The 15,504-nt window shown below is 40.7% G+C and overlaps 1 protein-coding gene across 1 annotated transcript; it reads right to left on the reverse strand.

The window, feature by feature from the left end:
• Positions 1 to 551: 551 nt before the first annotated feature.
• Positions 552 to 15,449, reverse strand: LOC141468385 (claudin-19-like). The gene is made up of 5 exons (XM_074153443.1): positions 15,230 to 15,449; positions 5,172 to 5,336; positions 4,940 to 5,021; positions 2,031 to 2,141; positions 552 to 651 (listed from the first exon to the last, which is right to left on the reverse strand). The coding sequence occupies exons 1-5, from the start codon at positions 15,447 to 15,449 to the stop codon at positions 552 to 554; spliced, it is 678 nt and encodes a 225-aa protein (XP_074009544.1).
• Positions 15,450 to 15,504: the final 55 nt, after the last annotated feature.

Here is a 15,504-nt window from a genome sequence, read left to right on the forward strand (position 1 = left end):
ACAGGAGACTTCAAGCTCACAGTACATAGACTTTACCCTTATTAATGGCCAGGATACCACTCATCAAAAAATCTGTTTCAGTCAGCCTGTGGAATAAAGTTTATTTCCTGTAAAAAGCTAAAGCTGCTAAACAAAAGTAGGAAGCTAAACATTAATGAAAACACAACACGTTTCTAACTGTGAGGCGTATTAGCTTGCAGTCAGCTACAGCATATCAGTTCCGCATTTCTGAGTCAGCTGAAATAGAAACAGTTGCTCTTGATTGTCAGGATACAAGGCACTCTGTGGTTAAATTTTACCAGGCTTCTCAGCATGCAGAAAACCTTCATGCCACTGGATTTCACATCACAGCATTTTCTGTAGAAACCTATTTACATTTGAAAAACATTCCCAGAACACCATTCCTATTTACATTGAAAACCATACCTCCTCCAAGTACTGCTCCAAATTAAGATGAAAAATTGCAACTTGGAACTGGATCCCTGGAAGTAGTTCACTTCTTTATTTGAGTTCATAACCTACTAACATTACAAGCGACGTAAAAGATAAGTTTAGACATACTCCTTGTTGCTTATGACTGTCTCGGAGTCTTTGGTGTAAATGCGGTGCTGATGAGCTGCCTGCCCTGCTGAATATGTGTATTTGTTGCAACTGTAAATTAAGGAAAAAAAAATACAAAGTGAGAAGTATTACACACACATCCGCAGTTTCAGATACTTAAGAAGTTACTCATTTAGGTCTGTATCCAACCCACCGATAGCACACACTTCACAAAGGTGCAGAAATTAGAGGCCTATTGTTCTCATCAGTCTGGTAGTTAAGGGGAAGAGATGGGCTCTTTGCCAGGCAGCACAACCATCCATCTCCTACCCAGAAACACACTGGATTCCTAACTCACATATGCCCTTCTTCCAGGCATTTTAGTCAAGTCCCTAAAAGCAGAAGAGAACCTAGACCTTAATGCCCTTGAACAAGCTGCAGTTTTTAATACAGGAATCAAGATGATGAGAAAGGAAAACTTAAGTATCTTCAGCCAACGCCTTCAGCTGTCATTCGTCATGTTGAATGCCTATTTCATACATCAGTTTTACCTGATTTTCAAGGCATTTCAGGATATTCGGTACTTTGTATCAAATTATGGTGAGAGATCTAAAGTCCAATGTGGCTGATGAAATATAACCATAAAACTTAAATGGTTTCAGATTAAGCGATGGAGTATCAGAGGAACACTCTCACTTACTACGTGTTTTGACATAACTCTCCTAAGATTAAAACCAGCAGCAGTGAACATGCTTCTCCCTTTCATGTTATCATCCTCTCAAGCTTAGTCAGTACAGCCCCCATGCCATTTGGGTTCTTCTGGGGAGACATGGACCTCTGCTGTTTCTGACAATTTTATCCCTCTCCTTCAGACGGTGTGAATAATTTAAGATTGAAAAAAAAAAAAAAAAATCCAGTCGAGGTTAAACATTGAGGCCAGAAATCTCACCTTCTCTGATTTGATGCGCAACAACACATTTCCATAAGGAACAAGGAAAAAAATCACGTGTCTAATGATCAATTGGATATGCTTTGGGAAGGAAATGCTATTACACTTTCTGCAAATTAAATGGCATTTGAACATTTTAATAGTAGTGAGTATTGCAGAGAAATTTGATTATAATACACTGTATTGTTTGATATACTTTTCTTTTGGCAACAGATAATTCACTCTTCCACAGCACATTTTCATCATGTAGGTCTTAGAACCATCAGCAGCACCCGGAATTACCAAATACTAGTTATAAGTAACCGGTGATGGCAAAGTATCAACAAATACACTGTCTGGGAGGTACAAGTATTTGGTACAGCATCCCCTGCCATCACACGTCTGTGACATGCCCTAGCACTTAATTAGTAGGTACAATTTCCTGGTTGTAGTTTATATGGCTACAGATTTATACCACGGGGTGAGAGAGAGAGAATAGCACACAGAAAGAAAATGGTATATAATTCACAGCTACTATTTCAACTGGCAAATCCAAGATTACCTGTAATCCTGCTTTTTCTTCCCTTTGCATGAACAGGTCAGTAAGATCCCACCAAGCATATAAAGAACAGATCCAGCCCAGCCTAAGTACAGAGCGTCTCCTAGCTCATACCTGAAACGTGAAAGATTTTATGGAAACAGCATGTAACAGGATCACAAAGCCATTATTTTAGACTGAGCCACAAGGTGCACAAGTCATGCAAATAAACAAATTCTAGTCTTCATAGAAATCGGCTAACTGATAACAGAGGAGAACAGATCTGGCTTTGTATCTCTTCAGTAAAGCTCTTCTATGTACATTTAAGTGTTCTGTCAAATTAGTGACAGTACAGAAAGTACCAAGCAATAAAAAGATAAGCAGCAATAAATACTTGCATACATTTAACAAATTGATGGTAATAAATGATAATAAATGATAACTGCTTCTGTGCAGTCCACAACACTTATTTTGCCCTTGTGTTAGCTGTGACACTGAAGTAATTTTGTGAAACTGAATGATTGGACCTTGCTGCCTGTGTCATGAGAAAAGGCTAACCATAGAAATCAGCTTTCTACGGACATGACCCTAGATCACCTACCAGTAGCTACTTGTATAGGGCTACTTTTCCAACTTATATATCCTAAAGAATATTCAGCAGTCTCTGTGGTTCTATGGCTGAAATACATTGAAGAGTTCCAGGTTGGAAAAGAATAGTTCTGCATTTTACTGTACAAAACTACCCCTTGCAGGAAACCCCCTAGTCCAGTCCAAGGAATTCACTGATAATGAATTTGACCCAAAGACTAGACATGATTGACCCTAGGAAATCGTGACAGGAGTTTTGCAAAAAGAGGAAAACAAGTTTCTATATTCAGACAGACTATATCCACAATACGGCTGTATTTCTGTGGTCTGAGATACCAAATGTAAGGGCAAAATAAGTGTCATGGACTGCGTAGAAGGTATACTGCAACCAGGTATGTGTGTTTTCTTTCCACTTGAAAACACAAAATCATTATTTAAAAGTGTCCAAATTTCTGACTCCAGAATTAATTGCTAACAGGAAGGTTTCAGAGGTTTACATGGGTTCACTGCCCTTCGTGTTCTCATTGCACAGTGGAGCTGCAAGGTCTCTGCTGTTTTAGGCACTTTCCAAACACAGAACAAGAAAACAATCATTATCTCAAACAAACAAAAACAAACAAACAAACAAAAAACCCTGGAGTACAAGCTGCTGGAGGAATACTAAGGAACAATCAGAGTGTTGCCCAGTGTCTGCAAACGTTTCTGTTCCCTAGTCACCTATAGATAGGAATGCCGTAGACATCGTACCAAAGGAATGTATAGGGATCTGCAGGAGAACTTAGGTTGCCTTCACAGCTGTATAAGAAATTCCTCTAAGAATTAATAGTAGTTAATGTACTATTTTGCTGAAATCAGGCCAAAAAAACCCACAAACACACCTCCTCCCCACCCAGATTTCCCAGTCTCTTAAGAGTGAACATCAATACTGCCTGCAATTGAATTGAAACCTATCTCACAGAGTCCAAGGAGCACAAACTTCCGCAAGAGCACGTCTGGCTTCACCAGTGACCAAAGTTAATTCACTAAGAACTGCTTAGTGAATCAATAGTCTTAACCATGAAGTTCAGATATTAAAAAAAAAATAAAATTCTTTAGCTACTGAATCTAAACCATCTGGTAACTGATTAACATGCATTGATGTCGAAGCCCCAAAGCTATACCAGATAATTATACAACTCCCTAACTATCCCACTAACTGAAATTCCTTATCAACGGTTGTTTCGGCCCTCTAACGTATTTATTACCCTTCATATAATTCACTCAAGGGGATATAAAACAACAAAAAAGCAACAAATGCAATTTCTTTGTAAGCGCTTGTTTGAAAATACAAGGAAAACTGACAAACATCCAAAGTAATTGCTTAAAGTACTTTGATTCTTAGCAAAGCACTTCACCTCTGACTTCCCAGAATTGATTGTCAGGAGGAAACTAACAAAACACTTCAAATATGATACTAGCAACTAAAGATTTATAGTTTACTAACCTAAACATTATATACTCTGTAGTGGTACTGGCAAATTTTTCCTCTTTTCCCCAAACCGGCTCTCTCATTTTCCACAGGCAATATATTATGTTGCCCTCTCCCTTTTCCCCCCCTTCTCTGGAGGAGGAGCCTGGTCACCTCCACCTTTGTTCCTCATTGCTAAATCTAATGACCTAGATAAGGTGCCATAAGCGGGCATTTGGTTTTGAAGACTGTTGCTTTTATATCAGACAAGAATAAGGGCTTTTATACCTCGAAACTTGTTTGTGCACAACTGTATGAGCTGATAGTCCCACAAACTTTGCTTCACTTTCATTCATAAGGCAAACAAGTGTTGAGCTGTTAATATATAGTGAAAGATATTTTTTTACTTCTTCAGGACAAGCAGTACACTTTAGTGACGTTTCTCAGTTATCTGCAGGTCACTAGTATGCAGTTCAAGCTGGTTTCTGTATGTTTTTTCATTTGCTTGAACATCTGAGGCATTGTACTCTAGCCATAGCTAGAGTTTTGTACCTCTTTTGGTCTAAACACCAAAGAAAATTAAGACTTTTACCTTTTCGTCTTCATAGCATTGAGATGTGCACTTAACTGAGTCTCACAAGAAAACGTAAACATAGTACAGAAACTCCTCAGATGTGGGGTTGATATTCCCCAGACATTCACTAAACCCTCCAGTAGAGAATTCTCCTCCCTCCCCACCAACATCTCTGAGATGAAAAAATTGCCTGAAGACAAATTTTTCTCCTTGTAGGACTGGATAACGGGATCCATCCAGGTTCTGAAACTCTGGAGCAGCTGAGACTAGTAAAACCATCTGTAACACATGATTGAGTTTGGTATGACAGATCTATTAACTTACTTGGTTCCAGCAAACAATGGGTCAAAAAATTGAGCCGTAACCATCGCAGCGTACCAAGAAACAGCCACCATGGAGCAGAGACCTACCAGAAAAAGTTTAAAACACACACAGGTGAATGATTCCTTTAATGCTGTAGCAGCTTTAAAACAAGAACAAGTGTTCATTCCATTTAGTCTAGCTGTGAAAGCAATACAAAGTATTGAGAGCATTCTCATTTCAGCCTCAACATTACCTCCTAAAATAAAAAGAAATCCTCCCGTGACAGCAAACTTCATTTTTCCTTCTTCATCGCTCAACCCAACCTTTGTGCACTTCAAACCAAGCAGCGCGAGCACTGCAGCTATGAATCCCAAAAGGATGGAAGTAATCATCAAGGCACGGCATGCCTGAATATGAGCTAAGACAGAAAAAGAGAAAACAAATCAGGATCTATACAGAAATTAAATTAATCTTGTGCCGAAAAAATAAAAGTAATTAGAGGGAGTGACAAAATTAACATGAGTGAATCTTGTCCAACTTTGTTATTTGGTTCAGAGAAGCATCCAAACCCTAGAGTGCTTAGCCTTCAAGTCAATCAGAGTTCAAAGTTGAACTACAGTTACAGTTTATAAACTCAGTAAATCCTCTTGGGCCTTTAGTAAATCCTGAAAAATCACAGCAAGCCCTTCATAGCTTACATTTTTAAGTCCTGTGAAAATCCATAGCTGTATATACGGTCATTTACAGGAGCAAAAATAAGACTCCTACTCACAAGTCCTGGTGACTTTCTCACACCTGTAGAGCTGAGCACACAGGACACCTCTGAACCAGGCCCTAGCCAAGGACTGCAGGGCTCTGGCACCACAGAGGAATTGGAAAAATGGCCCAGTTTGGCTACTTCCGGTGAGAGATGGGAAACAAAGTGCTCAAGTTAGCAGTGCACTTTAAACTCTGAGTAGGGCTAACAAACGAGAGACGAACAGATCCGAGAGCTGCAGCACTCCTCCCCTCCCTGCTGAGAGGACACAGCTGGTGTGGGCACATTAGGGAATTTACTATACCGGTGATCCCGCATCGCTTAAGCTCCCGGTCTTCACATTTAAGTATCGATTGCACAAAAACCAAGACCAGATTATTAACCAGCCTAAGAAAGAAGGTCAGACAGGGACTTAAGGCTCCTTTAAAGCAGGACCCTGGATTTAGCAGGTTCCAGGTCAAATGGCACCTTTGTTATGCAACAAACGTGCCAAGTGTCACCAATCTGGCAGATTTGGCTGCTAACTTTGTTGGACTCCATGATCTTAAAGTTTTTTTCCAATCTAAATGATTCTATGAGTCCAACCACACATCAAAAGGGTCCGAACTGGGCTGCATCTGGACAGTCACATCGTCGATGCAAGCATTCAAGCTCTTGCTCCCTGACCACCTCCATGTCCTCCATGGTAACCTGTTCCTAGCTCTGTGGTGGAATGAGCCCGTAACTCTCTCAACAGTGAAAATCAGGCACAGAAACAGGAGGCAAAGTAACAGATTCACCCTCAGACAGCGGGCTCTATAACTTTATGTGGTCTACGAGTACTGGTCCTGCAAGCTTGAGAGTTATCAAAGGCAGTAATAAGCAGCCATAAGATAAATACACAGAATTAAAGGATAACATCAATTGAGGAATTAATGTTTCGTTAAGCATTCATTTTAAAATTTTCAGGGAAAAATACACAGACAAATAAAAGGGAAAAGACCCCTCAAAATACCATTAAGAGGTCAAGGCTTTTGCCTGCAGAAGATACTGTTTGGACAACCATTCAACTCCGACACTGCTTTCTAGTTTGGGACCTTACCCCATGACAGCAGGAATAACCCACAGCAGGGATCCAATAACTTACATTTCAGGTCTTTGGGATTCCTGTAGTATTAGATGGGACTCCTCATATCTTTCTACAATGCACAAGCATATCCTCAGGCTAACTGCTTGCAAGCCAATGGTTGTATTATTTTAACAGAAGAGATTTTGTACCATGTCCTTTTTGCACCACAATACAATAACTTCAACAGCCGTAACTGAGGAGATTATTTCATAGCCCAGAAAGTTCAATTTTTCGTTGTCTTTGTCTTAGAAAATGAGCTTATTGAACAAGATACAAAGTCAGTTAATTTTATCAATCAATACTAACTGTAAGAAATTATCCCCAAATCCTGTCATTGGAAGAACATCTATGGAATCTTAACAAGAAGAAAAGAAAAAAAAGAGTTTAAAAAGTATTTGGCAGCTAAGAAATTGCTTTATATCAAATGTTTGATCTAGTTGTGACTAGACAGCAGCCAGTCGTGGTCGCAATCTTATGCAATACTGCTTTTAAAAAGGTCCTCACTTCAAACATTTGTGATTCGGGCTAATGGCTTGCTGAATTCAAAAGCTTTAAATCTGGTTAAAAGAGCCAAGTCTGATCTTTCGCGTGTACAGAACAAAAACCAGAGATATACCATATAGCTCAGGTGCCAATAAGGAAACCTTAATGGAAAATCTTTATGGTCCCTCTGATGAGAGGTAACAAAGACGCTTTTGTTTTTTCTTTTCTTTTCCCCTCCCACCAATCCCTGGCATCTGCTGCTGCTGCAGCAGTTTCAGCTGTTTCTAACCCGCAATTTGAAACACACCTAAACTAACCATGATAATTTTTAGTCTGCCTCGGCTCACATCTGCAAGTGCTACAGGCATTTCTTGGAGGTCCCACTGTTTGTTCAGCCCTCATTGCTACCAGCCCCACTTTCTTCCTCTTCCCTGGTTTGCCCAACTGCCCTCTTGACTTTTTCTACAATTCAGTGTCTTCTAACTTGTTTCTTTCTCAGTTCTCACTTCTAAAACCATTTTTTCTCTACAATTCTGTAAGCCGCTTTTCCCTTCCCCCTGCCTATACTCCTCAAATATACTGCCATCTTCTCAACAGCATAACCGAACTCCTCTTCAACAGATCAAATTTAATCTTCACAAATTCACCTTCCAAGCCTGGCCTATTCATTTACTTTCTGTCTGGCCCCATTTTTTTCCTTCCTGCAGACTCCATATTGTTACCCACAATTCTCCAGGAGCCTTGCTGTTGCTTGCCTTCCTTTCTCTTTTGCTTTAGCACATCTACTCATGATACTCTTTTCTGCCCATCCACTCCCCACCCCTCCAACTTCTTTAAAACCCACTTTTTTATCAGCAGCTCCAAGATGCTGACCTGATGTGGCCCCATTGTCCACATGTGCACACACAGAAGCTCTATGACACTCTCAGAGGCAACACCCCGTTTAAATACATCAATGCCAGGATGCTGCCTAGGGTCAGTAAGGTGGTCAGTTGGCAGTAAGTTGGCAGGAGGTGATTTGAGACAGCCAGCATGGCTTCACCAAGGGCAACTCCTGCTTGGCCAACCTCACGGCCCCCTGTGATAGAGTGACTACATCAGTGGACAAGGGAAGAGTGACAGATGTCATCTATCTGGACTTCTGTAAGGCCTTTGACATGGTCCCTCACAACATCCTTCTCTCTAAATTGGCGAGACACAGATTTGAAGGGTGGACTGTTCAGTGGATGAGGAACTGGTTGGATGATCGCATCCAGAGGATAGTGGTCAACAGCTCAATGTCCAGATGGAGATCAGTGACAAGTGGTGTCCCTCAGGGGTACATACTGGGACCGGTACTGTTCAGGTTCCTCATCAATGACACAGTGAGAACGAGCACACCCTCAGCAACTTTGCTGATGACACCAAACTGAGTGGTGTGGTTGACACGCCTGAGGGGCAGGAAGCCATCCAGAGGGACCTGGACAAGCTCAAGAATTGGGCCCATGTGAACTTCATGAGATTCAACAAGGCCAAGTGCAGGGTCCTGCTCCTGGGTCAGGGCAACCCCCAGTATCAATACAGCCTGGGGGATGAAGGGACTGGGAGCAGCCCTGGTAAGAAGGACTTGAGGGTACTGGTAGATGAAAAGCTGGACGTGAGCCTACAATGTGCGCTCGCAGCCCAAAAGGGCAACTGTATCCTGGGCTGCATCAAAAGAACCATGGTCAGCAGGTCAAGGGGAGGTGATTCTGCCCCTCTACTCTACTCTGGTGAGACCCCACATGGAGTACTGCATCCAGCTCTGGAGCCCTCAGCTTAGGAAAGACATGGCAGGGGGTCTAGAGAAGGGCCACGAAGATGATCAGAGGGCTGGAGCACCTCTCCTACAAGGACAAGCTGAGAGTTCAGGTTGTTCAGCCTGGAGAAGAGAAGGCTCCGGGGAGACCTTATTGCAGCTTTTCAGCACATAAAGGGGGCCGGACAGGAAAGATGGGGACAAACACTTTAGCAGAGCCTGTTGCAATAGGACAAGGGCTAATTACTTTAAACTGAAAGAGGGTAGATTTAGACTAGATATAAGGAAGAAATTTTTTATGATGAGGGTGGTGAAACGCTGGCCCAGGTCACTTGGAGAAGTGGTAGATGCCCCATCCCTGGAAACACTCAAGGTCAGGTTGGACAGGGCTCTGAGCAACCTGATCTAGTTGAAGATGTCCCTGCTCATGGCAGGGGGAGTTGGACTAGATGGCCTTTTAAGGTACCTTCAACCCAAACTATTCTATGATTCTAAGTTATGAACCAACCCTTGAAGTGGTTTATACATGAACCAAATACACACTCACATAAGCACTCTGCAGAGGGTAATGTCTGACGGACATGATCCTGCTATTGCTGAGTTTAAGAAGTTTAAATAGGGTTATGTTCCTCTTAATATACACATGCATTTTAAAACCAATTGTTAGATAACACTAAAAGATGAAAAGAACAGATTATTCCCTAAATACTGGACACAGACCATTACAGAGAATTGCTACGCTAGCGTCAGAGATGGTCAACAACACCAGTTTATTTCAGGCTGAGAGAGAAAGTGATTTAATACCTCATTCCCACTAATCCGATATTACACATTCTTCAGATTAGGAGTATCCTCCTACCTATTTAAGTTTAGCCACCTCCCAGTGTAGATTCAACTAAGTAGGATTCAGTTTATTCTGGGATAAGTATCTACATACTGAATTATTCAAGATTAATAAAAACTAGCTTTACTGTCTATAAATATGCTCACTATCCACACAATACTGCCTTCGTTGAGCATTTGAGGACAATCCACAATTCTACCACAGACTGATACAGAGTACAGGAGCCAGCAGACCTAAATTTCCTGATATTTAGAACCACATCCAACAAAACAGTAGTTAACAAGTCCTGACAAGTTAATTAATTTATAACATATACTCATTGTATAGCTCATACTCATAACACATTATAAGATGAATAACATACATACTCATTGTATTTCTTGCATTATCTACCATTTTCAGTCTCAACACGCAAAAAACACTACTGCTCGTTAGCTATAAATAGTATTTCTTACCTATTATATAAAAAAAAATCCAGCTACAATACATTAGCTACCAAGTATTGCAAAAGGCGGCCTATAAAATAATTCCAAATAAAGATCATCATAAGACGTGTTAAAAATGTCTCCTACTAATTCCTCCCACCAGATGCTAAAAAACAGATTACACCATATTTAGCATGCCTATGCTTGATCAAGCAACTTCATTTGCCTTATTTTATAGCCTCTCCTAATGCGCTTGACACATTCTGCCATTTAAGAGATTTTTATTACTTCGCCCCACAAAGACCTTCTTAGGCAGTTATTTTCCAGTACTACCAGATTACCAAAACAAAAGTACCTTTCTGCTTTTTTCCAACAATTTTTTAAGCAATATAAACAAGATTGTGTAAAGTCACATACCAGGCAGTGCAAGCATCGTGTCAAATTCTCTGCAGTTGGAGACTCCAGTGCTGTCTTCTGCACAGCTCTTCCAGAGGTTTTCAAACAACGTAGATGTTGTGATCAGACTCCCATGTATAGAGGAGACTTTCCAGTAATCATGCCCCAAAGTAGCTCCAATAATCGCCCACCCAACCAAGCACAAAAGAAAACCAACAATTTCCAATGCAGCAGTCATGCTTGTGAGTAAGTAACAGTTAAATATTCCTATAATTAGATTACAATCAAATGAAGCCTTTCAGAAGCCTCCTTGCCGTTTTATCTCTGGGTTTCACTCCAAAATGAGACTACCTTTGCTCTTTGCTCAACCCCAGAGATAAGGCTTACAGTGCATGACAATAAGAAGTGGGAGCAGTTCATGATAAAGATATTAACTTTTTTTTAATGACAATATTAATTCTTTTTCTAATGAGAAGTGACAAAATGAGCCTATTCCTAGTCTCACCCTAGAAACTCCAGTCAGTATTTCTACAAAATATCTTGTAAGACTGATAATATTGGCAAATACTTAATTTCTGTCTCTCCTCTGAAGTCAACTAGGATTTACACAAGATTAAAATTGTTTGCAATTTTATTATTCATCTAAAATCAAAAAGCTTTACTATAATATTGCCTTAATGACTCGGGCATAAGAAAGCTTGGGAACTGAAATTTTATTCTGTTGCTGGAAAATTTAGCACATTTTTTGGAGTTATGGTCATAAGTAATCCATAGCAACTGTACTGCCAGCATCTTCAGGAAGTTTAAGTCTGTGAATTAGTGGTTTCCATTAATATTTTACTGTCTATTGATCTATGGTTAAACACTTTCAGTCTTAAAAATAGTCCCACTTACACTGGAATACCACTGTAATGATGTATATGTTTCACAGAAAAGAAATATAAGGGAACAAATGAGCCATGGAATAAAATGATGAAGGAAAACAGCTATATGAAAAATAATACATATCAGCTGATTGCATCTGTTTATCAGAATATCTCAGTATTAAAAAAAATCTATTCTAGGCAAAGTAGAAGAATGTTAAACTTGGTTTACTTGCTTCTGCTCTTGACTAGACAAAATAATAGATTCAATTCACACCATCCGCTAATGTTAATACCTTAAACTGCTTGCGTATCCCAAACAGGGTTAACCATCTCCTGCAGTGATAACCTGCTCTTATCTCCAGGAAATGGAGTCAGAGTTTCTTCATAAAATAATCCTGCTATGATGCAACATCGTAACAGATTCACAGCATTTACCCAAAGACTACCAGAAGGATTAGCCGTTGAGAGAATCACAACTTGACTTGCCTGTAACAAATATCTGGGTTTTTTTCAAAATTCACCGGTCACTTTGAGCTGATGCTGTAGGTTGGTACAAAAGGATAGGTTGCGCTGGTAGGTTGGGCTGCAAAAGGATATGACAGTCCCACCGCGACATTTTTGCTCCCTTGGCAGCCCAGAGGATCATTGCCATTGATTTAAACAAGAACAGATTTGGCAGCACAGACAGTGTGATCCTGCGCAGCTCTGTACTTGCCATCTTTTAAAGAAACTACATGGTGTGTGGTAAGAATTGATCTTCTCAGGTGACTTTTACAGAATTCCCTCCTCCTGCTAAGTCACTGTGATTTGGAAAACACTGGCATAGTAAAATGAACATGCCGTACCAGTACGCTGGAGTACCTGCATCCCATTAAAAGCCCTTCAAAGAGTTTCAAATAATTTATCCATACACAGGTGCTACCCTGGTGACCTCAGCAATCACTTCTGCTGACAGCACTTTCAAAGCTGAGTTTAGTTGGGACCTTGCATCAAGTGTCCCCAGATTTTATACTGCTGCCAAGGATAAAAACATTTTTTAAATAAAGCACTTCCTAATTAAAAAAAAGCTATTTAAACAGGCAGTCATAACGCACACATATAAACGGAAAAGATCAAACTGAAGGCCTGGAATGTATGAGTTTTTCCTATATGGCATCAGGCATTTTAATCCTTCCCTTAAGGAAATCACTCTTCAGTGGTGTTGAAGAACATAAAGTTATTCTTCAACTAAATTTCGTAAACTATGGTTTGGTAAGCGATGGACACATAACAGCAAATGCTGCCGTGCAGGAGGCTCTGCATCAGCAGCATAAAAGAATTGGTGTCGATCGCTTCACATCAACACCATCCATGACTTGGGAGTTTTGCTTCAGACTAGCTCTAACCTAGTCAGGTGAACTGAACGCCTGTCAGCAGCTGAAAGTCTGGAAGTGCATTCTAGGAGCACATTTCCCTGCTCTGCTTCATCCATGAGGAAACCAATTTGCGCACTCCAATTTGCGCAAACCAAGCACAGGAAATGGGAATAATTTGAAAAAGTCGATACAAAAGTGTACTCCTGATCTAAGTAAAATGCTAACACAGGCATGTCAAGATGTAACCATATATGACCATAGCAATATATGACCAAGGAGAGAAATTGCTCCTTACCCCACTGATATTCTCAAAACAGAGCATAATTGCATGTAATATGGTTGAGAGAGGGTTTACAGGCAGAAATAGTGTTTTTTTTAAATCAATACAGTTGGGAAAAATACAGCCAATACAGTTGGGAAAAAAATACTGAAAACATTAACATCTTAAACGTCTGGTCGACATGAGCTGTACCTTTTCAATCACTTCTGTAGATTTGTTTCAAGACCCGGGAATGCTGACTGAGCACTGTAAGAAGAGAAACAGCCCTGCGACAGACAGCAATTACTCTGCAGGCAACCACATGACATGCACGACGAACATGCCACAGTTGGCATGAGGAAGCCCACGCTGATTTTAGGGGACATACAGTTTTTTGAACTGAACGCTGAAGACAATCCACTGAGCCCTGCCAGCCAGGGGATCCCTCTTCCAATTACGGGGGCCATGGGAAGGGAGGGAAGAGAACCCCTGGGAGGCGACTGCTTCATTTCACCTGGAACTTTCCACGTTGGGTGTAATGAAACTGCATTTTAGGAAAAATGGATTCTGTCCCACATCAACTCTGCTTGTCTCCATAACAGGGCTGAAATACCCATTTCTCCCTGTTACACAAGCCAAGGCAGAGCTGCCATCCCATCAAAAGCATCCGTGCCATCTCGCTACCACGTATCAGAACTGAAGGATTGTTGGCCCCATCTCATCCCTCTAATTTCCAGAAATCATATCTAAGTTTCTAGATGAAACTTAGGCATCCTGGTATCTACACAGAGGAAGTCTTAGAGAGGAGAAGAACAGGTACCAGAACGGTATGAAAAGCTGACATTGTGTCTGACGCACTAAGTAGTGTTTTTAACATCCTTGGAAGCATATGATTAGCCTCCTTTTGAGGCTACAAATACTGGCCTCGTTACTTGCTCTTAAACTGGCACCATCGTTATGAAAGCAGATGAGGCCACCGAAGCCAGGGCCCTGAGGAAGAACCACGAATATGCTGAATTTCCAGAGTTAAGCTCTCACATTTCAGAGATCTGCCTTACAGTTAGGCATCTCTGAGTTCAGTGGAGTCCATGTCTGTATCAAGAAAGCGTTCATAGTCTGTGAGATGTGGCATTTACAAGTTTTAAGCACTGTGCATTGAGAATACATCAGCTGGACAGAGTCCAGGCAAACAGCAATTACAGTAATCAGGGATCTATAAAGCAGGGAAGGCTTGAAGAAATGATTCCATTATATAATTCATAAAGTGCACAATACTGGAAGCAGTAAAAGAATAACTGTAAAATTCTGCTTAAGAAAGCTTAACAAAATATCAGTTTTCAAAGGCTATACTGTTAGTGTTTCTAAACTCAGTTTTGGAAGGAAAGAACTTCAACGTCAGTCCTTCTTAGCCCTTTACCATAAAAACGGTGTTTACAGAAAGGTATTTTTAAAATCCAGAACAATCCAAACAATTTTCAGTCCCTACAAAGACAATTCTTCTCTTTCTATTTGCAGATAAACTACTCTGCTAGCACAGTCCACCTCAGAAAACGCAAAAGCATCGGTCACACAGAGGTATTTTAATTCAAGCTGGCCACCTCTGAGAAATTTCCGAACACACAGATTTAGCACAAAGTATCAAACAAGTCCTGGAATACCTACGAAGCCCTTGCCTCAAACCAAAGCACAAACAAGCACAAGTGCTCATTGACCTAGGATCTGCTCGTCGTTAAGTATTAGGCCGAGTAAAAGGATGCTATTTCTTCCAAAACAACAAAAAATATCTTAGATTCATTGTATATCACCCAGCAGAGATGGCAATAAACCCACAGTGGTTATTGAGCTGAACTGCAGGGTGAAGCACGTAGGTTTCACTGGAGCCCTTTAACCTGCCTGCACATACTACAGGACAAATCCTGTCCACACTAGACCCTCTGTGACAGCTGCAGTTTATGCCACCCAATCACACTAACATGCCATCCAGAAGGAAGGAATAAAACTACATCCCTGGATTTTAGATAGATAAGCCGTGCGCACTTACTCTCTGAACTCAACATGTAGGGAAATTTCTTGCACTGTATTGATCCAAAAGAAATCACTGCACATTCCATCCAAAGACCTTCAGAAATCCAGTCTGTAGTAACAAGCACCGTTGCCGTGTCTGAAATTTTCCATCTGTTGGACATGGTAGTAACAAGTGAAATAGTGAATCCTGCTAAAGCCAGCAGCAACGCACAAATTTGTAGAGAGGACGACGCCATTCTTCTGGCAGAAGCTGTTTTCAAAGAAACCTCCCAAAATTTCTGATATTAGAAA

The sequence above is a fragment of the Numenius arquata genome, chromosome 9, assembly GCF_964106895.1.
Source record: "Numenius arquata chromosome 9, bNumArq3.hap1.1, whole genome shotgun sequence".
NCBI classification, from domain to species: Eukaryota; Metazoa; Chordata; class Aves; order Charadriiformes; family Scolopacidae; genus Numenius; species Numenius arquata.